Source organism: Arvicola amphibius, chromosome 9 (genome assembly GCF_903992535.2).
Source record: "Arvicola amphibius chromosome 9, mArvAmp1.2, whole genome shotgun sequence".
NCBI classification, from domain to species: domain Eukaryota; kingdom Metazoa; phylum Chordata; class Mammalia; order Rodentia; family Cricetidae; genus Arvicola; species Arvicola amphibius.
The window spans coordinates 123,634,034-123,656,822 of record NC_052055.2 but is presented as its reverse complement, the minus strand read 5'-3'; the positions used below and the strand labels follow the sequence as shown (position 1 = coordinate 123,656,822).

Sequence of the window (22,789 nt, the reverse complement as noted above, 5' to 3'; positions counted from 1 at the left end):
CAGTGGAAGCACAGGAGGCGGCCATGCCGTTCCCGAGGGAGGGGTGGGCACAGGCTCCGTGTCTGGGGTCACAGGCAGTGTGGACACGGAGAATGGGAGCCCGCGTCTCCTCTGGGCTCTCCCCGGGGTGCTGAGAAGGGCAGGGCCTGGGTTCTGGGTAGAGCCTGGCTGCACTGGGGCTGGGCATGGGGTGGAAAGGAAGGGATGGCTTCCTCTCAGAGGACTTGGATGTCCCCAGCTCCCCAGTCTTGTTCTGCATGGCTGGGAGGAACCCGGGCATGGGTGTTTGTCAGCGTTGGGTTGTGGGGGCGTTCACCCTGGTAGTGTAGACGTGTTTTGTCCAGTGGGGCTGACACCTGCCCTGATGATCCTCTCCCTGCTCAGGTGTTCAAGCTCTGTGTGGAACCTGCCTCCTGCTGCAGCCCAAGGGTCTTGGTCTCCCCACCTGTGTCTCCCCAGCTCCGAGGACATGAGCAACTGCTGCAAGCATGCTCTGCTCCGCCATGTTACCTGCCTGTATGCCCTTGCACAGCTGCTTCCCCGGGCGTCCACAGGTGAGCGTGCTCTGCTCTCTCTTCCCATGTCTCCCTGCGTGACCGGGATCCGCCACGTACCTGGCTGCTCAGATGTGCACAGACTCATTAATACCTGGGATCTAGGGATTTTCTAGTGTTCCATTTACAGAGAGTTACTAATAAAATTTAGGCTGAGGCTGCTTTCATGAGAGTTCGAGAGGCTGAGAATGGAAAATTGCGAGTCCTTGCCCAGCCTGAGCACAGCGGCCACACCCTACCTGGGGAGCACAGCTGGAAACACAGCCTTGGAGCTGGCAGTATGCCAGGGTTGTGAGGAGCTGCAGAGGCCAGGGTTGGCTGAAGCAGAGTGAGCCAGGCAGAGAGAAGCAGGGGTTGAAGGTGGGAGGTCCTGCAGGGGTGAGGTTGGGAGGTCCTACAGGGGTGAGGGTGGGAGGTCCAGCAGCAGATGGCACCCTCAGTCCCAGTATCACAGTCCTGGGCTAGAGGGCCAAGAGCACTCAGACTGAGGCAGCCATCTTTCTTCTTTATCAAAAAACGATTGGGATTCCTGGTAGTGCTGGGTGATTTTTCACAGAAGTAGCCTTTGGCTCCATGTATATGGGTGCTTTTTCCAGAAAGTGTGACTGTGTGCCCCCTTCATGTTTGATACCCACAAGTCTAGAAGACTGTTACAGACAGTCGTGAGTTACCATGTGGTGCTGGGAATGGAACCCGGGTCCTCTGCAAGTGGAATTAATGTTCTTGGCTGCTCAGTCCTCCCTCCAGGCCTTTGCTCTGTGTTTTAAAGTTCACATTAATTCAGTGGAGGAAGGAGGAAGCTGTGCGCTAATACAGTGAATTCAGGGCTGGAGGTTATGAGTTTCCTGTGTGTGGTCTAAGACAGACCAGGTAGAATTATGTTTCTCAAGGAGCATTCTCAAACCCAAGGTGTAAGTATCTGCAGGGATTTTACAAAGGCAGGATCTTGGCCCACCCCAGAACTACTCAAGCCTGAGCTCTGGGCTGAGACCCAGTTACCTGAAAGGCACCTGGGACCAGGTGATGCAAGCTGGAGAGGAAGCGCACAAGAGGTTTCCTAATGGAAGGGTCTGGGGCCAGGGGCACAGGCAGAATGGGGAGTTTCTCCCATGAGTTATGGGCCGCACTGCCGTAGTCTGAAGATCTCTTGTACAATAATCATAGACGTCTAACCCACAATGCCCAGAGCAACCTCGTCTGCTCCCAGGACATTCCGTGTCTTAGTGGGTGTTCTCTGCTTTAACCTGTGTCTCTTCAGTCCTCTCACGGTGACATCTGTGTCCACAGAGCAGTTCCGGGTGTTTGGTCCCTCAGACCCCATCGTGGCTGCTCCAGGCGGGGAAGCCATACTTCCCTGCTTTCTGTCTCCAGCCGTGAATGTGGAGAAGATGGAGCTCAGGTGGTTCCGCTCCAGATTCTCAGAAGCAGTGTTTGTCTATCGGGACCAACAAGAGCAGAAGCAAGAGCAGATGGCTGAGTATTCAGGACGCACCTCTCTGGTGAAGGACCAGTTCCACCAAGGCAAGGCTGCCGTGCGCATTGGAAATGTCCAGGAGTCAGACAGTGGGATATATGTCTGCTTCTTCAGACAGGGTCTCTTCTATGAAGAGGCCATCTTGGAGCTGAAGGTGGCAGGTTGGTTAACTGATCCCTGTTCTCATGATGTTGGGGGACCTGTGTGTGGGTGAAAGTAAGGGATCATGTCACTCAGCTCCTTAATTTATTTTTAAGCAATGTCTTATGTAGACCAGACTGTGGTTAAGTCAGCCGTATAGTGGAGGGTGACCCTGGACGTTGGATCCTCCTGCTTCTTCTTAGTTCTGGGCTCACAGGCATCTCTGCCATACACGGCTCTGGGCCATCAATGTTATCTCCATTTTTAGTTTTTTTTTGAGATTAGAAATAGGTGATACATTCTTATATAGGTTATTTCAATCAAATTCTATATGTGTAGACCTAAAATGTTCTTGACCTTGTTCTGGAGACCAGGGATTCTGCCAATGTCATAGAAAACACCAGGTGTTGGATTTCATATTTTAGGGGAGTAGGCAGAAACAGTCAGAGAGCGCCCATGAGATGTCAGTGAGAAATGATCAATGTTTAGACAAATGATTGGGTGGAGGAAGGAAGGACGTTCAGGGTTTCCCCGGGCGGAGCTGGGTGTCCTGCTCTCCTGGGGGTCACAGGTGTGTGGAGAATGGGGAGACGGAGTGATGGTTTCTACCTCAGGGCTCTGGGGCTCAGTGTCCTCCAGTTTCCTCTGGGTCTTGTGGTTGACAGAAGAGTGGCCCTGCGCTGTTCCCCATAGCAGTGGACACTGTTATCTTTCTGTTGTTCAGCAATGGGGGCAAATCCTGGTCCCAGCCCGGGAGGGCTTTCCTCTTCAATACCTGTGTTTCCCATGAGAGGCTCCTATGAGACACACAGGTGATCCTGGGTCCCTGAGCCTAAAGTGTCTTCTGGGTCCTCACACGTGTGCTCCTGGGGTCCTCACACATGTGCTCCTGGGGTCCTCACATGTGTGCTCCTGCAGGGATGGGCTCTGTCCCTGAAGTGCACATCACAGGCACAGAAGATGGTGGTGTGGGTGTGGTGTGCAGGACTTCAGGGTGGTACCCGAAGCCCCAGGTGCAGTGGAGAGACGGCAGAGGGGAGAATCTCCCAGCATCCTCTGAGACCCACACTGAAGAGGCTGAAGGGCTGTTCAGCATGGAGAGCACATTGGTGGTGAGAGACAGATTCTTGGGGACTGTGACCTGCTCCACCTTCAATCCCACCCTGGGCCAGGAGAAGGCCATGGCCATCTTCATCCCAGGTGAGGGCTGTTCCTCACTCCTACAGAGCTTGGGAAGTGGACGGTCTTTCTGGAGTGTGCCCGGCTGGCTGTCCTCAGGTGTGCCCCTCACTGGCTCTCTGCCTGGGCCACAGAGCCCTTCTTCCCTCAGGCTTCTCCCTGGATACCAGCTTTTGCCATGAGCATGACCACGATGGGACTTCTAGTCCTAGGGTCTTCCTGTTTTCTCAGAAGGGAGCAGTGTGCAAAGCTGCAGGTGCATCAGGAACTGGAGAATCTGTGGCGTGAGCAGGAGGAGTTGAAGAAGACAAAGGAGGATGCTCTGAAGACAGCGTGTAAGTCCTGATGGCAGTGAAGGACTGGGCCAGAGTCTCCAGGAAGATCCAGGGTTCTGTGATCAGAGTAGGTGGCCCCCAAATCCCCGAGAGCAGGGCTGGAGTCCTGGGGTCAGCTGGGCTGTGGGTAGACTAGTAGGAAACAGCGTTGTTTCCTGTTTCTGCCAAGTGCACAGCTCCTCTCTTCTCGCTGTTTTTCAGGCACACTCCAGGAGGAGCTGAGTGAGTCATGCTTTTCCTCCCGAGCCCTGTGTGTCCCTCATGCTTTTCCTCCCGAGCCCTGTGTGCCCCTCATGCTTTTCCTCCCGAGCCCTGTGTGCCCCTCATGCTTTTCCTCCTGACTCTGTGTCCCCTCAGTAGCCCAGCAGCCCACTTGAGTCTTCCATGTTGTTTTTCAGATCGGAGGAAGGCAGCTTATATGGCTGGTGAGTGACTGCCCCAATGTCCCATGGACCCTGTGGCACATGCGGCCAAGTGTGCCCTCTCCTTGATTCTACCAGACTGGGAACCCCATGAGGCAACAGAAGTCGAAGGTTCTGGGAAGGGGAAGCCTGTTCTATGGGCTTTTCCAGATCTCTGCTCAGAGCTAGAAGACACAGGTCTCTGATGTGTCCTGTGCCCTGGGTCTTATTCCCACCAATGCCTGTCGTCTGTATTGTTGACTTGCCTCCTTTAGCTCTAGACTATTGCCTGCCCTGGGAGCCAAACAACAGGGTTAAACTTTCATTAAAGAAGACTCCTTAGTTAGGTTTCTATTGCTGTGAAGAAGATGACCAAATGCAGCTTGAGAGGGAATGGTTTATTTGTCTTATGCATTTTCACATCACATCCATCCCTGGGGAAATCAGGGCAGGAACTCAAGGCAGGAACCTGGGGCAGGAACTGAAAGCAGGGGTCACAGAGAACGACCCGCTTGCTGTCTTGCTCCAAATGACCTCCTCAGCCTGCTGCTGGTCCTCTCCAGGATCCCCTTCCCAGTAGTGACACTGTCTACAGTGGGCTGACCCCTTCTACAATAATCCTCAATCACAAAACGCCCCACAGCCTTGCTTGCAGCCGTTCTGATGGGGGCATTTTCTCTGCTGAGTCTCCCTCCTCTCAGATTACTCTTAGCTTGTGCCAAGTTGACACAAAGCCAACCAGCAGAAGATGTTTATAAGTAAATCAGGTCACAGACCCTGGAGTGTGACCTCCACCCATTCCACAGTCACCCCCCAGGGAGTCTGTTCCCTCAGCTCTGAAGGTGTTGATCAAAGTGGTGGGCAGAGCCGGGGCTGCGGACCTGAGTGAGTAGGGATGCTGATCTGGGTCCTCTGTTCTAGTGGTGCCCGGCTGTAGAGATATTTTACATGAGGAACAGTGGGCGCTTCACCCAGAGCTTACTTACATACATTCTTCTCTTCAGCATATCTCCAAATCTACCTTTCCAAAAAACGCTGGTGCTGTTCTTGTTTCTGACAATTGCTGAACAATTTTATTTTATTCTCTAGGATAAGTTCCCATCTATCACTTGTTTTAGTTAGGGTTTCTATTGCTGTGAAAAGAAACCATGACCACAGTAACTCTTAGGAGGAAAATATTAATTGGCTTTCTTATAGTTCAGAGGTTTAGTCCATCATTGGCATGGCAGGAAGTAAGGTGTCAGATGGGCAGACATGGTGCTGGGGAAGGCGCTGAGCGTTCTCACATCTTGACTCAGGGGCGGCAGAAAGTAGTCTCTCTTACCTGAGCATATAGGAGACCTCAAAGCCCATCTCCACAGTGACACACTTCCTTCAGCAAGACCACACCTATTCCAACAGGGGCACACCTCCTAATAGTGCCACTCCCTTTGGGGGCCATTTTCTTTCAAACCATCAGAGCAACATATTGGTTATTAACAATGAAGCTGAATAATCTTAGAATACTTTTATTATTATTATTTTAGTAATTCCTTTTTGGGTTTTGAAGTAGAGGCAGCTGTTTGACAACTAAAAAGCCACACAGCATCCAATCAGTGGGGGACTTAGCCTAAGACCCATTCTTCTCATCCTGGTCCACGGAATTTCCCACAATTCCCTGCTGCCTCTGCATCTTGCAGGAGCCAGCTCCTCGGGATCCTCTTTCCTCCTAGATAAAGCCTCACCTTTAGAATGGAGGGAGGATGGGTTGGTGGACTGTTGAGTGGGCTGTTCTGACTGGTTCTCAGGAGAATATGTTCCTTTGCAGCCTGGAGGAAGGCCCAGCTGTATGCAGGTGCGTGACTATGGAGATTGCTGTCCTCTGGGCAGAACACGGGTCTTAGGGTTTCCCCTGCTGTATTGAAACGCTGTGATCAAAAGCAACTTCAAGAGGAAAGTTTGTGTGACTCACACTTCCGATTCACACCACAGCAAGTCAAGGCAGGAGTCGCATAGGGCAGGGTGTGGAGGCAGGGATTGGTGCAGAGCCATGGAGGAGTGTTATGTACTGGATTGCTCCTCCTGGCTTGCCCTATGACCGCTGTCCACGGGGAGACGTAGCCCACCATGGGCTGGGTTCTCCCATATCCATCATCAACCAAGAGAATGCTCCAAGGACTTGCCTACAGGCCAATCCTATGGAGGCATTTCCTCTATTGAAATTCCTTCCTTCAGATGACCCTACCTTGGGCCAAGCTGGCATAGAAGCTTGTCAGCATGATGTAGCCATTGTCCTCTGGAGCTGTCAGAAGCAGCGATTACCCCAAGGAGGCCTGCACAAAAGTGGGCCCATTAGTTTTCTGTCATGGAGAGAGGGGTGGGTTCATGGGGCCCCTCTTCCATGGAATTACAGGAATTTATTGGTTATTAGGAGAGAAGAATCACAAGGCTCTTCCTCTCCCTTTTCAAGAATGTGTGTGAGTGTGTGTGTATATATGTGTATGTCTCTCTGTGTATGTGTGTATGTTTGTGTTTGTGTCTCTATGTATATGTTTCTCTGTTGTATGTGTATATATTTGTGTCTCTCTGTGTGTGTATGTCTCTGTGTGTATATGTATGTCTGTCTTTATGTGTATGTGTATATGTGTGTGTGCATCTGTGTATGTTTGTGTGTATGCATAAGTCTCTGTGTGTATATATGTATGTCTGTCTTTATGTGTGTGTATGTGTATATATGTGTATGTGTATTTTGTGCATGTCTCTGTGTGTGCTTATGTGTATATATGTTTATGTGTATGTTTGTGTAAATGTGTGTGTCTCAGTGTGTATATGTGTATCTCTCTGTGTGTATATTTGTGTGTGTTTATGTGTGTATGTGTATTTGCATGTGTGTGTGTGTATGTATATGTTTGTTCAGCAGGTACATTGTCCCCACAACTCCCAGGTCTGTGTTTCATGAGACAGCCGCTGACCAGATGGGTGCAGTGTCTGAAACCTCTAACATGACCTGTGCTTCTCTTGTAGATTGGCGCAGGGAGCACTTCCAGTCCTGTGAGTGACTCTGGTCCTTAGGGACACTCCTCCTGCTCTTCCCATGGCTCTGGTCCCTCCTTCAGCTCACTGTGGTGACGATCTCAGTGGTGGTGGTCTGGGAAGCAGAAGGGATGCTCACTAAGCTGGGTCTGGTTCTCAAGGGCCCTGTGACCTTGAACCCCTAGATGGCCTTTTGTTCCCTTCCCCTGCTTGCCAGCCATGGTCTTGAGCCACAGGCTGCTCTGGGAGGGACTTGTCCCCCTGAAGAAGCTAAGAGACTTTGAGGTGGAGGTGGGATGGCTGAGGTCTTGTTTAGGGGCTAGAGAGGACCTCCCATGATCGGTAACTCTCCTGCAGGGTCTGTCACTCTGAATCCAGACACTGCCCACCCCATCCTTGACATCTCTCAGGACAGGAGGCGTGTGACCCGGAAGGATACCACCATGTGCCTGGATGACCTCTTCTGTGTGTTAGGCATGGAAGGCATCTCCTCCGGAAGACGCTACTGGGAGGTCGAGATAAGACGGGGAGACAGCAGCAAGTGGACTCTGGGGGTCTGCCGGGAAGATGTGGAGAGAAAAGGCTTTTACTCAGAGTGTCCAAAAAAGGGGGTTTGGACTGTGGGGAGGTCTAACAGTGGATACTGGGCCTATATTGACAGTGGGAGGGCTTCATTATCCTTTAGGCAAGCTCCCCAGCGTGTGGGGGTGTTTGTGGACTACAGCGAAGGCGACATTTCCTTCTATAACATGAGTGAGATGTCCCACATTTTCTCCTTCCACAAAGCTTCCTTCTCTGGGACTCTTTTCCCATACTTCAGGCTTAAGTCTGGAGATGTTTCAATGATTCTCAGCTCCTTGGAGCATGACTCTGACGGAGAGGAAGGGGAGGAGAAGGGAAAGAGAAGGAGGAAGGGGAGGAAAGGGAGGAGGGGGAAGAGGAAAAAGAGGGAGAAGAAAGGGAAGAGGTTATTTTTGCCTTTTTTGAATGAGTCCGGGAATCCTCCAGGGGAGGGGCTCACCCCAGGCTCTGGAGTTGTTGACTCTCCCCCAGGGGAGGAATTCCCATTCCTCCCTCATCCTGGTGACGCTTTTCTCCTATAGTGCAGTTCACTGCCTCTAAGTTGTCAGTGTGTGTCCTTGTGGGACTGTAAAAGCCACAGGCTTTCTTTTGGGTCACCAACCAACTCCCAAGTCCTGAATGGGGACTTAGCATTTATTGTGGATGCTTGGCCTTATCTTCTGCTTGTCGTACTAGCTCTTATTGCTTAGATTAGCCTGTTTCTCTTCATCTCTGCTTTGCCTCAGGACTTTTTACCTTTCTTTCCTTTCATATATCCTACTTTATGTGTGTCTGTCTGGTGGCTGCCTGGCTGCTCCATGGCGTCTCCTTCTCTTTCTCTCTTGTTCTCTTCTCCCTCCTCCCCTGAGCCTAGATTCTTCCTCCTACTTATTCTCTCTGCTCACCAGCTCTGCCCATTCCTCTACTGCTTAGCTATTGGGTGGGTGTTCAGCTTTTTTACTAAACCCGTCAGATGCCTTAGGTGGGCGAAGTGAAGCAGCAACACATCTTTAGACTGCTGGCTCTGGGGCTGTAAGCAGACCAGCTGAGCAGGCTTTGGGAGAAAGCCAGGAAGCAGCCTCCTCTGTGGCCTCTGCTTCAGCTCTGCCCTGCTTGAGTTCCTGCCCTGACTTCCTTTGATGATGGTCTGTGATCTGGAAGTGTATTGGAACAAACCCTCTCCTCTCCTTGTTGCCTGTGTTTGTCATGGCGTTTACCACGGCACGGAAGCCCTAGCTGAGACGAGGTGCCTATGGTGTCTTTCTGGGAAATGTGTTGTAGAGTCCAGAAATCATAGCTCCTCATGTGTGAGGTCCTGGGTTCAGCCCTCAGGATTGTAGAGTAAAACAAAGAACAACCCGAAGTAGACAGATTTATTAAGTTAAAGCATTTCTGGTTTATTAGTACTTGTTTCTTCAAGCAGAATTTGAAAAATTATCTCCTCTGAGCCAAATTGTGTTTGGGGTTTTTGTGTGTGTGTGTGTGTGTGTGTGTGTGTCTGTAGGTATGTGCTGTGAACGGATGTAAACATTTATTTAATGTAAAATGTCAAATGGTACTTCATGCTATGAGTAAAGATGAAATTCAAATTTCAATATCTATAAATAAAGTTTTATTGGAACACAACAGTGTTCACTCATTTGTATAGTACATATGGCTGCCTTGGTACCAACAACCAAGCTGTTGTGATGGATATAAGTGGACAAGAATATGTATTTGTTCTGTTATAAAAAATTTAACTGGCCTTGACAAGGTATTTTATTTAGTAATGAAATAATAATTACAAAGTAATTATTTTATTTAGTAATTCTACTGACCCTTGTAGAGTAAAGCCTGGTGCTGAGGGAAAGCTGGATTCACGGTTGCACAGAGTAAGGTGTGGACAGCATCTGGACCAACGTCTCCTCCTACGGATGCTCAGGCTGGGCACAGTGTCCAGCCTTCCTCCCCATCAGTCCTTTCGGGAGCTGTGGGAGGGAGGGGGCTGCAGGGTGAGGGGCAATGGAGGACAAGATGGAGGGGTGGGGAGTGTGGGGAAGTTAGGGTTGGGGGAGGGAAGAGCTTTGTGGGGGGTGAATGAGGAGTGGGTGGAGGTTGTCTGGGTCAGAACGAGGCTGTCTGTGCAGAAGAGGACGTGGGAGTGAGGAGAGGGAGCCGGAGGATTGTTGGCAGCGGAAGGCAGTGGAGACACAGCTGGCTCTGTGCTCTCACCCTCAGCCACGCTTTCTGCTGGCAGTTTATGTAAACAGGCTTGCTCACTCTTGCCGCAAGTCAGTTCCTTTACGGGCCTCAGAGCCTGCTTACTTGGGATTCAGTGTGTACTGAAGACCAGCTAAGACACTCAGACTTGTGGACTGAGCAACTGCTGGATTCTTGGACTTTCCGTTCAGAGTCAACCATGTGGAACAAGCTGGGCCCCTGCCCATAAGCCACTCTAGCAAATCCCCCTTCTCTTTATAGATCTTCCTTCTCTAAAGAACCCTGACTAACACGGGGACCTTGACTCAGGCCAGGTCTCGGTCATGGCAGAGCTATTATGAAGCAGAACTGGAGATTCTTTCAATTTTTTTTTTTTTTAAAAATACAGGCTTTAATCACAAGGGTTAGGAGAGAGAGATGCATGCTGGGAAGAGACTAAGGCACTCTCAAGTACATGGGCCTGGGCTCCTCTAAGAGAGAAAGGAAGACACAGCCCGGCACAATACCGGCTTCTCTAGGGAGCATTGCAGCAAGTGAGGCCTAATTGCTGGCTTCTGGTGAACAACTGTTTATCTCAGCACTCAGCATGTTGGTCCTCAAGTTACATCCCCAAAACGCTACTAAATGATTTGTCTTTTGAGACAGGGTTTCTCTATGTAACCCTGACTGTCCTGGAACTCAATTCTGTAGATCAGGGTAGCTTAGAACTCACAGAGATTTGCCTGCCTATTGAGTATTGTGATTAAAGGTGTGACCACCGGGCAAGATTTATTTTTATGTGTATGGTGTTTTGCCTGCCTGTATAGCTGCTCACCGTGTGCATGCAGTGCCCACAGAGGACAGAAGAGGGCGCCAGATTCCCCCAGAACTGGAGTCTCACATGTTGTGAGCCTCTGTCCTCTGCAAGAGCAACAAGTGTCTTTAACCACTGAGCCCTCTCTCCAATTCACACCCCCTCCTTCTGGTAAGTGAGGTTTTAGTGTGGCTCTGAGATTCCTTGGAGGAGAAAACCAGAAGACAATAGTGTTGTGCAGGGCTTAGTAGTATCTCTTCTCTGTAAATAGGGTTTCTAATTCCTAGGAAATTGCTGGTTTGTGTCAGGGAAGAGAGGGGCCTTTAGCAGTTGGTCATTGTGCTGGGCATCTCGCTTAGGTTGAGGACTCAGGGGGGTTCCTGGGTTGAGACCTGAGTGAGCCTGAGGGGAGAATGTGGAGTTAGCTAGGGTGGAGGGGGGATGAGCAGACACCTGTGCAGAAAGAAACTGAGACAGAATGTTCATAAAAAGGACCAGCCAGAGCAGAAACCTCAATTGTGGGAAATTGTGAGTGGAACCTGGCAGGAGGGGCAACTGATTAGGAGAAAGAGGTAGTTCTCTGAGGAGAGAAGGTGGGTGTCCAAGGGGTTGGGTGGCTGGAGGGAAATGGAGAGAATGACTTAGTGAGAGAGAAATTGGCGTGGAAAGACACTTGGAGAAGAGAATGGGGGGGGGGGAACTGAGGGGCCAAGGTGGTGACGGGAACTAGGTGGGGAAGGTGGAGAGGGAGAATTAGGGCCAGGGAAAGGAGAAGAAAAAGGGGGAACACACAGTGGGAGGGAACTGGGTGGGCGGTAGTGAGGGAATTACTGAGAAGGTCGAGAAGGGAACTGGGAGGAAGGCGGTGATGGGAACCTGGGGGACGGTATTGGGGGGGCACCAGTGGAAAGGGAACCAGCAGAAGGCAGTGGCGGGAAGCGTGTGTGGGGCAGCATGCTGAGAGCAAAAGAGGAGCTGGAGGATGGCGGGGTCTGTCCTGGCGGTGCGTCTCTCCCTGTGCTCACGGGACCCCGCTCCAGCCTCTTCTGGCTCCAGTCACAGCTACGTGTGTGTGTGTGTGTGTGTGTGTGTGCGTATGTGTGCGTGTGAGTGCGTGTGCGCGCGTGTGTGCATGTGTGTGCGTGTGCGTGCGTGCGTGTGTGCGTGTGTGTGCGTGTGTGCATGTGTGTGCGTGCGTGTACGTGTGTGCGTGTGTACGTGTGTGATGTGCGGAGGTCATAGGACAACTTGGAGTAGGTGCTCTCCTTTCCACCGTGTGGGTCCTGGCTTCAGGTTTGGCTGAAGAAGGCGTTACCCATTGAGCCACCAGCCAACTGCTTACTCTCTGAGGCGGGACAGGAAGACAGAAATTAAGAGGACATGAGGGAAAAAAAAGGGCCTCTCACAGCTCTGTGCTGGGTTACATCTCTTGCTGAAGGTAAGTACTTTTCAATTTTTATTTAAAGTATTATTATTATTATTATTATTATTATTGAGATAGAGTTTCACTATGTATGTCTGGCTGGCCTGGAATTGCTGTGTAGACCAGGCTGGCCTCAGACTCACTGCTGTGTAGACCAGGCTGGCCTCAGACTCACTGCTGTGTAGACCAGGCTGGCCTCAGACTCACAGAGCGATGCGTCCCTCGGCCTCTGCCTCTCTCATGCTGGGATTAAGAACATGCCATCACGCAGGCTCTATTTTTTACTCTTATTTATCTTTTATGATATGGGGAGGTTGGCTGCACATCTGTGCACATATATGCAGTGCCTAAGAAGGCCTGAGGAGGGCGCTGGAACCCTGGGAACTGGAGTTACTGAAGGCTTGAACTCTGTGGGTACTGGAAGTCAGATCCAGGGCTCTGCGAGCATCCAGTGCTCTTAACTGCTGAGCCACCTTAACAACTCCCAAAGCAAAGGATTTTCCCATGAGCAGTGGCCTGAAGGACTGCCAGCAGAGGGTCTCTAAGTTCGGCTAGTGAGGGACTAAGTGTGCCGGGGATCACAACAGCTATCTCAGCCTCTGTGTGTGTGATCTATGCGGATTAAGAATTCCTTTGGTTTTCTTTTAAAACCCAATCTGTGGGTTTTTATTTATTTATTTTTTTATTTTATTTTAACCACACTACTTTCTCAACTGTAAGACTGCTTGGAGCCCCTCATTGGTTCCTGTAATCTCACTTAAGAAACGAACTTCCTTGGATAAGACGATACTATTCCACCTTATTTCCCACTTAGTCCATTTGTAGGTCGCCTCTTAGGCAAGCTGCCCACCACTTAACCTGCCTGCTGTGTCTTCCCATCTCCTTTGCACTGCCACGAGGTTAACACTGTGAGTCACTTGCCTCAGATACTCAAGAAGCTTTTCAGTTGCCCAGAGAGTAAACTGTAACCTTAGGTTTGTTTTTAGAGACCTCTTTCCCACTGTTTTCAGAACCCCACTTTAGCCCTGGCGAGTCTCAGCTGTGCACCAGTGTGTGCCCAGGAGCACAGCCTCATGCCGTGTGTCCCTTGCCTTTCTTCTGCTCCCTCTGCGTCATGCGTCTAAATCTAATCCACCATTTGGCATGCGTCATTGCTCTCTCCCCATCAAAGGGACAGGGATTTTCCTTTTTTTTTTTTTGAGATTTCTGACCCTTTTATTTCTAAACTTTTATTTCCAGCCTGTCCTTTTAAGCTACTTTTGGACTCATTTTAAGACTGGCTCTGAAAGATGGTTGTGCCTACATTTGTCTCTATTTCTGCCATAGACAACTTGGTTGCAGGAAGTCTGACTTTTATTTTCTATGTTTTTTTTTTATGACTAATAAAGCATTTGCAGCCACCAAGATCATAAGGTCAACTGGGTAAGCTAGAGATAAAATACTGTCAAAGGAACTTATCAGATGTTTAGTAAAGACATTTTATTTCAGAAAACACCGTCTTTTTTCATTGGATTGTATATATATTGGCTTATAGAGCAAAATTTGGAGGATGAAGTTTGTGGTGGGTAAGTCTAGTAATGGCAAACTTCTGAATAGCAGAAAATCAAGATGTCTAGAGAAAATGGATTTTATAGCCATGATCCACTGGGATTGAGACTCAGATTGTACCCGAAGGTCACAGTGGGGGCTCGGCTTTGCCCTCTTTCTCAGTCTTCTCCACCTTCACCTCTCCTCTTCTTCTTACTCTTCTTTTCCATGTGGTATTCACCTTCTCCCTGTTGTTCAAGACTTGCTTCAGATGGTGCTGTGGGTATCCCTGCTGGGGCGGCTTCTTGGGGTTGCCATGCTTCAGGAGGTGGAGCAGCATTATTTGTGTATTGGGGTTCCCATGTGACCGATGGGTTGTTCTCAGCTCTCCTTGGTGATTCCTGTCTCTTCAATATGCCATCCTCATTCTTCCTGTTCACGCATTCCCATCTTTTGGGAGCTGGCGGTTCACACCATACAACTTGGGGTGGACATTCATTTTCCATTCCTGTGTCAAACCTTACTTGAGATTCTTGTCCTCTTGGAATTTCTGCCTCGCAGCAAATTAGAGATTCTGGTCTCCTTGTAATTCCCACCTGGTCGACTACATGGGTCTCGCCCTCGCACAGGTAGTTCTCTCTTCTTATGTCAGAGTCACACCGGCCTCTGCTGCCCCTCCACGACCTGTCTCTCGCCCCCTCGATGCTCTTGACCCTTCGTTTCATCTCTCTTTTGTGCAACGCTGTAAAGGACTCGTTGGAACCTACCAGCATTTTCTTCCTCAGAGACTCCCTGTTGTAGTCTGGGCAGGCTACGCCTCCCCTGTATTTAATCATCTGGGCTTTGGAATCTGCTTTTCTGGTAAGTCCTCCACACATGTGCCCTGGGAATAGAACTGGGCATACAGAAAAAAGGGTGTGATTCAGGTGTCCGGTGTTCCCTTTCCCTTTCACCAAGACTGACTTTAAAGCCAACAAACATAGTAACTGGAGACTTCCCCCCCCACCCCCAATTATAAAATGATGGAAATCACATAGTGTAGATATTACTGTGACTTAGATATTAGATAACACAGGTATCGATAACTAATAAAATACAGATATTATTGATAAAATTCTGGATTTTTTTTTCAGTAAGCTAGAAAATGAGAAAAGAAGGTAGAATGTGAAGGGAAGGGACTTGTCGTTTGTTCAGTGGGTCGGGTCTAAAGATGTGACTGGGTTGATGAGTTTGGAGCTTGGGAAGGAATCAGGTTGAAAGAGTCACGGTGGGAAGAAACAACCATCTCTTAAAATGGGAGGAAACTCAAATGTGCTGTCCCTGTTGACAAAAAGCATATTTCAGCATGCAGAAGTGATAATAGCACTAGCTGATTGTGTTTATCCCCTTCTTAAGCGCCCACTCTCCATATGTTTTTTAGATTTGTTTGTGTTGAGTGTGTGCTTTTGGTGAAAGCCTACCGCATGTGTGCAGTGCTCTTGGAGGCCGGGGGAGTGCCAGATTCCCTGGAACTGGTGTTATGGATAGCCGTGAGCCATCACGTGGGTTTGGGAAACCAGATCCTCAGGAAGAGCAATGAGTGCTCTTAACCACTGACCTCTCCACTAAGTCCTTTTTTTGAGCATAAATGAAATAGCCCAATCCATACAACAGCCAGGTAAGCTGGATACTGTTCTTTTTTGAGTTCTACAGATGAAGATGAAATGAGTGTCCAGGTGATGCTGATGGTGGTGGGGAGGACAGTGTCCAGGTGATGCTGAGGGTGGAGGTGGGGACAGCGTCCAGGTGATGCTGAGGGTGGAGGTGGGAACTGAACCTGTTAGTCAGATTCCAGAATTCAGCTTTAAATAATCACTTTTGACTACTTAAAACATGTGCTACCTCATTATTCAAAATTTCAGGTCCCTTCAATTACACGTGGGTTAACCAGCCTTCCAGTGCATCCTTTCTGTGTGATCTCATAAGACTCAAGTTGTTCGCTTTGGGTAAGAATTTTGTAGGTTTTTTTGTTTTCTCTTTAGTAATTTGGTTCCCCAAATCAAGAGAAGGAACTATCTAGGCTATCAAAGTAAACTATTAGCATTTTTGCTGGGGAAGGAAGGCTCAGTGTGGACAGGGACTCAGTACCTCCTGCCTGTCAAATAGAGTCATTTAGAAGGGCCGCAGAAAGAAGGTGGGGGCCTCCACTTCCGAAGAGAGGAACTCTAAGAACTTCTGGGGTTCAGAGTGCATTTTCCCTGTGCTCTGCTGAAGATGAGTGTGGCCGTGTTCATTGGGCACTCAGAAGGTGGTGGCGTGCAGATGGTATGCCCTTGTGTAGGGCTTCAACTCCCCTGTAGCAATAGCCCCCAAAACAGACCCTGGGAGCCTTAGGAGATCTTGAATAAGAGGAGCATTTGAGGTGACCTTACAATTACCTGCCTCAATTTTGGGCATGTAGAAAGTCTGAGAAGCTATGTCAAATATCTGAGTTGAGAACGGTTGAGGAACTTACCCATAGGAGGAAGTGCTAGAAGACAAAACACAGAAGACACATCAGTGGTGAGCTTCAAACCCCCAATGAACCCACCTTCCAGCAGCCTTTCTCTAGGGATTATTTTTGCTTTTGCTTGTGTGTTTAGTCTGTGAAAGCGTGTGCCTTGTGCTGGGACGCGCTAGGAGGCCAGGTGGAACTGCAGGCAGCTGGGAGCCACCTGGCGTGGGTGAGGCCAGGTGGAACTGCAGGCAGCTGGGAGCCACCTGGCGTGGGTGAAGCCAGGTGGAACTGCAGGCAGCTGGGAGCCACCTGGCGTGGGTGCTGAGAGCCGAACCCAAACCTTCTGAAAAGCAGAGCATTCTTGGCCATTGTGCTTTCTTCCCTTCCCCCATCCACAGAGAAGGCCACCCTGTCCCACTGAGCTGAGAGCCACATCCTCAGGCTAGTGATGTCGGCCCTCCCTGGGTCTTAGTGAATGCATCCCCTACCTTCCCTTAGTCTTCCACAAGCCCCTTAAATCCCATTCTCCTGACTGACAGTCGTGATCATCATCGTGTCTTGACAAGCACGTTTTGTCAACCCCATCTTAACATCTTAAGTGAAAAACAGTTTGACAGCACAGCACGGAAAAAGCCAGTCCCGTTATGACAGACTATATCAGTGGTTCTCACCGTCCTAACGCTGCAACCCTTTAACACAGTTCTTCATGTTGTGGCAACCCCCAACCATAAAATTATTTTCATTGCTACTTCATAACTGTAATTTTGCTGCCATTAGAACTGTAATGTAAATGTTTTGGGGGGGGGTAGAGGTTTGCTAAAGGGGTCATGACCCTAAGGTGGAGAATCCCTGGACTGTGATGGCTCCTCTATTAGTAACTGAATCCGAGACAAGATGCTGTATTTTACTACAAAAGGAAAATAGACAAGAAGGATCCAAACTGAAATAAGAAGGAACCACTTAAGACAGAATGACTCTTTCAGATGGAAGGGTTTCCAATTCAAGAAGATTTTGCAACATAAACTCAAGGGTGTTAATCCCAGGAATAGGGAAGTGATACAAACTTACTGAATTTTCCCGAACTGTCCACTGAAAGACATAAAGGCAAACACATCATCAGTCAGTGCTGGATTCTCCCTCCTTCCTGACCTCCAAGCCCCTACATTGGATGGAATCCATGCCATTGCTGTCTGAGTCCCATTGGGTTAAATGTGGGACACTTCGGTTTCCTATGCAGCTCAGCTCTTTGACATAAAAGGTTGCATGCCCCATCTTCACTGACCTTACCCGTCTTCACTAACCTTAATCATTTTTTTTTAGTTTTGATTTGAAATGGGAGATCCTTAGGCCAGTGTAGGGGTTTTCCACTGACTTAATTTCAAGACCGTGTCTCAGAGATACTGAAGGCGGAGTGATGGGAGAGACACATGGTCGGGGCAGGCAGACAGATAAAATGATTTAAACTTACATTAGAAAACGTAGAGGAAAAGGGATGGAGAATTATTTATGTCCATGAGTTCGGTGGTCAGAGGTCAAAGTGCCAGTGCAAGCAGAGACCAAGGACGCTACCCACACCGGGGGAAGTTTGAGGGGCAAGACATGGACTTACCGGAGCCTATCGGTGCAAACACTTAAAAGGAAAAGAAAAGAAAAGATTGGTTTTAAAATAAATTATGCACTAGGTTCCCATCCAGACCCCACTTGTAACACTAGAGGAAGGATTTAGTAAGACAATTCTATCCTCCAGGAATATGCTGCCTTCTCACAGCCAATCTGAACCCCTGTCAATGACTTAGAAACCCTCAGCATCTTCATGGCCTATGGAACTAGTTTTAGGAGTAATGGACATATTTTCCTTCACAAAATGAAAAAAAAAAAAGATTCTTAGCCAAAGCAAAGTGTCATGACGTTGAGGAGACTGGCGGGGTCCTACCATGAGCCCTTCTTCATGGGTTCTTTCTCTTTATACTCAGGAGCCCTTCACCATGCCCTCCATATAGTAAACTTGTCTCTAAACCTTGGTTACAGTTTCTATTTTTGACAGTCTCTGGGGTTTAATGAGAATTCTAAAGCTGGTTTGGGAAGAGCTGTGATTGAAGAAATACTCTAGATATTTTGGGATTAAGAAACAAACTGAATTTCTTTATATTTAAAGATTTCTAAATAGGTCTCTCTCTCTCTCTCTCTCTCTCTCTCTCTCTCTGTGTGTGTGTGTGTGTGTGTGTGTGTGTGTTGGGGGGGGCTTCTTGGAGTCTCTGGGCCTTCCAAAAACTTCCTACCACTTAGGATTTAGGGCTTGAACCTGGGTTGCTGGCTCAGCGGCAAGTGTCTTTCTCCGTGGAGTCATGCTACCGGCTGTCTATTCTATTCTTTACCTTCCGTCATGCCCTTCAAGGCTCCCATTGCTCAGTATAGTTTATCTTTATTTCAAACTGCATGAGTCGTCTTTAAGACTGCTCTGAGTTTTGTGATAAGCTCATGCCATGACTGAGGAAAAGTCAGTAACTCCACAGCTTCCTAAGAACTGAGGGCAGCTAGAACCACAGTTCTGAACTGATCTTCAGCTGAGGCTGTGCGGTGGTGATGAGCAATGCCGGCTTTCTCTTCGCTCACAGGGCATTTAGGGACGAGTTGAAATACCGTCATTTGATAAAAGTGCTCTTTGTGGGTTAGGGAAGATATAGAGGGGAAGGTGGATGGATTCACGGGAGAATGTCACCTGGGCTGGGGCCGTAGCTCCCCCTAGTGTCCGAAACAAAATTTGTCTTTAATGCTAGCAGGGCTTTATCAAAAAAAACCCCAGTTTTGATTAAAACCCCAGTTCTCTCACAACCACAAAGTGCTTGCAGTAGAGTTCATGTCTCCCTAGAGAGCACACGACTGTGCACGGGAGGACCTAACCACTTCGGGTCTCGGGTGCCACGCCACAGTGTGTAAAGTGTGGCTGGGAACAGACCGGCACCGACTCCCCTGCCGATGGAGTGGCGGGATTGTCACCTTGACCGTGTCACGTGAAAAGCCAAGACTGTGCTGTGGGACAAACGAGGGGAAAGTGTAAAGACACGTTTCCTAGGAAACGTGGGAGCGACAGACTCTGAGTTCAGTGGTGAAGGATTTCTCTTGAAAATTCTCCACTAGGAATTATGCTAAAGAAGCCCTGGAGAGGCATCGCCCATATTTAGGATTACTCCTTAGAGTACATTTCTACAAATGCTGGCCCCTGTACTCTCATGGACCGCACAGCACATTGGCCCGTTTGTATCCTAAAGGGCTAGTCATGTATGAAAGCGGGATTTCTATCAAAATACTGTCAGCACTAATTATTCCTAAAATTCTCTTTGCATTAAGTGACCAGCACCATGAAGGACCCTAATGTCCATCTGTTGTCTTCACTGCATTTATGCCCTGCTGGCTAGTCATTGTGCATATTGATAGTCAATTCTTCAGTTCTTAAGGGGTTCTAGACAACAGGGAAGGAAAGGGGCTGGGTAAACATGAATCCAAAATCCATTCCACCTAGGAAATGTTCTAAACGATACTGAAATGTAGAAGTAGATGAATGAATAACTTACCAAAAATCACGGGAGTAACTGGCAGGACAACATGAAACAAAAACATATTAGCAGAATATTTGGAACAAGCTCTAGTCTCTTTCCTTGTTTTTTTTTTTCTCCAAGAGTTAACCATTGCTAGTGCTTCTGTTGGTGTCAGACCTCCCCCAAAGCTATCTATGATAAAAGGCGGGGCCTTTTCTAATGAGGGGGACTGGTCTGATGTCCTGTGTAGGGCTCCCTTTTCTTCCCTTCTAGTAGGAAGGTTAATGCAGGGCAGTCAGCAAGCTGATGCTGGCTGCACTCACTCCCCTCCTTCCCCTCCCTCAGCCTGTGTGCCGTGGGCTCCTCCGGGCTATCTCTGTACCTGGCGTAGCATCCTCCGTAGCTTTTCTTCTTGATAGAAGCAGGGAAGTTTTTATTTCTTATGGAAAGCCATTGGCGAGCTGGAGAGATGGCTCAGTGGTTAAGAGCACTGGCTGCTCTTGCAGGGGGCTCTTTCCCAGCAACCACATGGTGGCTCACAACTATCTGTAACTCTAATTCCAGAGGATGTGAACCCTCACACAGACATACGCATAGGCAAAACGCCAATGCTCATGAAATAAATGAGTAAATTACAAAAAAAATTAGGAGAAGCAAAGCTGTTAGCAGGTTGTTCTGGTTTTTTTTTTTCCCTGAATCTTTCAGTCTAGCCTTTCCAGTAACAAATTGCTCACTAAGAGGGCATGCTTGGGGTAGTCATAAATAGAAGCAGCCCACCGAATAAGATCGGTCAGGACAGATTCTCTCCATTGTGGGCGTCCCTAATTCTATCAGATGGACGAACTTGCAGGTAGGCACTGCTCCATGGGCTTAACATCCAAACACAGTTTGTGTAGGCTGACACTGTCAACGATACCAGCAGAAGTCTAACAAAGTCTGTCCAGACAGGGATTCTGGGATGAGAAGAGACCCTCCCGGCCCTTCAGAACGGGAGGCTGCTGTATATTTCTCCTACACTAACACAGTCATTTTGGAGGGGCGGAAAGGGGACGAGTCATTTTTCCTTTTGCTGTCTGGTTCCTCTGGAAAATGACATTACTGCACAACCTGGGCAAACTCCGTTTCTCGGGCTTTTGCCCCCCGGTTTTGTTACTCTCTCGGGACTTTCTCTGCTTCCCCTATCCTCCTCACCTCTGTTATTTGTGGAAGAGTCTGGCCAGTGAACTCAGGAGATGCTTACCCAGCTCTAGCTTGTGTTTGCCAGTTTCACTCCATTTAGCCAACAGGGGCAGAGCTCTCTGAATCCCGTGCAATGGCAATCGGGGGCACCCTAGTGCTGCTGGGGGTAACAACAACAGCAGGTGACCTGTGGCGTCTTACGGGAGTCCTCTTTTGCTTTATTCCCCCTCTCTGAGCACTTATGTGTCGTGGCATGCATTTGGGGGGAGGGTCTGAGGACATCTTGTAGGAGTGTAAGTCTTCCTAAGTGTGTAAAACTTGTTTGACTCTAGCAAGACATTCTACTTACCAGGAACATACCGTCATGTTGATGTTTCTGCTAGTCCACTGTACCCTAAGAGATTCTGGTACTCAGGAGACTATGTAATCTACCCTAACATGGAGACAGACAAGCCTGCCCTGAGCAGGTGCTGTACTTATCACATGGGGGGCTTTCTTAGAACTGCGAAGTCAGTACAGCCAGCAGAGAGAGCATGATGCACGATGCACATGGGCGCTCTCCAGTGAGGGCAGAAACACCCCAAGTTCTAAGAGGATTTTGTTAGCGCTCAGAAGAAGGAGCTTTTCTCTCAACCTCCTTGGACATGAAACATGTCATAAATGTTCAAATGCACGAGTGAACTCTGGAGGAATGAGCTGTTTTTCTATCTTGGCCCTGTTGTCCTTCCCCTGGCCCTCCACTATTTTTTATTTTTTATAAATGAGTAACATCTCAGTTGACTTAACTTGCTAATTCAATTTGACTTCTTCTATCTCTTACTTTCTTTTTGTTTAAAAACCCCAATTATCTATTAACTCTAACAAGAAAAGCAGTGGGTGACATTTTTCCCATAGGGGACAGTTTGTGAAAGCTGTCCGAAGCAGCAGGAATACATACTGGCATCCTGCAGTAGGGGGCAGCAGCTTCCAACAAAGGATAGCAGCTGGGCACTGAACAAGAAAGGATGCTGCTCAGAGATGAAGGTGCTGACCAGCTGGCTGTGGTGACAGCACATCACACACACACAACAAAGGATACTTAGTAGCCCGTCAGTGTGAACATTATCATGTCATTGCAAATAAAAAAAATTACCCAATTAAAAATATTCAAAAGGAGTAGATCTGACTTCAAGGTGCCTTCAGGCAGCTCATGGTCTGACTTGTTACCGGTAGGGTTTTCAGTTTCTGAAATATTTACCGGTAACTTTAGAGGAAGCTGTGCAATATTAAACGAGAGGCTGAAGGTCTGGAGTCAGAGACAGCGGGTGTAGGAACCAACCCAGGATGGGCGAGCAGACACGGCACTTACCTGGGTCTTGTCTCACTGTGGAAAGAAACAGATAGACAGATGATCATAAGTTTCTGGAAGGAGAACACAGCTACTTCTTAAACTCTGCGACAAGTTCTAGCAGGAGGACTGTGGGGCTTGCCGCTCCAGCACCCTCCCGGTGCACTGGCGGCTCTGAGCTGAGGCCTTTTGGAGAGACGAGTGTCTCTGGAAGAGGCCATTTCCCCCTGATTTCTCCCCAGTCTCCCCAGAAGTTTGAAAATTCACTGTTAAAAATTTGACACCCCTATCCTTTCCTGGAAAGACTGTGTTCAACTGTGATATTTTTATTATAGATCAGCTGTTCTTAGGTTCATTTTCGTGAGCTCTCTCCTCTTCTTCCATAAGCATAAATATTTCACAGGGGTGGGGTTGGGGGTCCATTGTTTCTCAGAGAGTCAGCTAAGGAGACCTAGTCTGAACGACCATGGTAGTAGATACGTTAGCTTGGAATTCCTCCTGTGTATGTTAGGAAATGACTTATGTGATACAATGTATATTCATAGATTAAGTGCTGAGTTCACTGCTTGGCACAGGGTAAGTACCTAATAAATAGTTATCATCACAGCACCACACAGGTACTAAGCAACTTCAGTTATGACCTCCAAATGGCTATGGAGAGTTGAGAATGAA

General features: G+C 48.5%; 1 protein-coding gene across 1 annotated transcript; it reads left to right on the top strand.

Annotated features, from left to right (window-relative positions):
* The first annotated feature begins 469 nt into the window (after nt 1-469).
* Nucleotides 470-8,199, top strand: LOC119823799 (butyrophilin subfamily 1 member A1-like). The gene is made up of 8 exons (XM_042055775.1): nt 470-554; nt 1,842-2,189; nt 3,088-3,369; nt 3,483-3,683; nt 4,082-4,108; nt 5,892-5,918; nt 7,088-7,114; nt 7,454-8,199. Exons 1-8 carry the CDS (start codon nt 470-472, stop codon nt 8,197-8,199), a joined length of 1,743 nt encoding a protein of 580 aa, XP_041911709.1.
* Nucleotides 8,200-22,789: the final 14,590 nt, after the last annotated feature.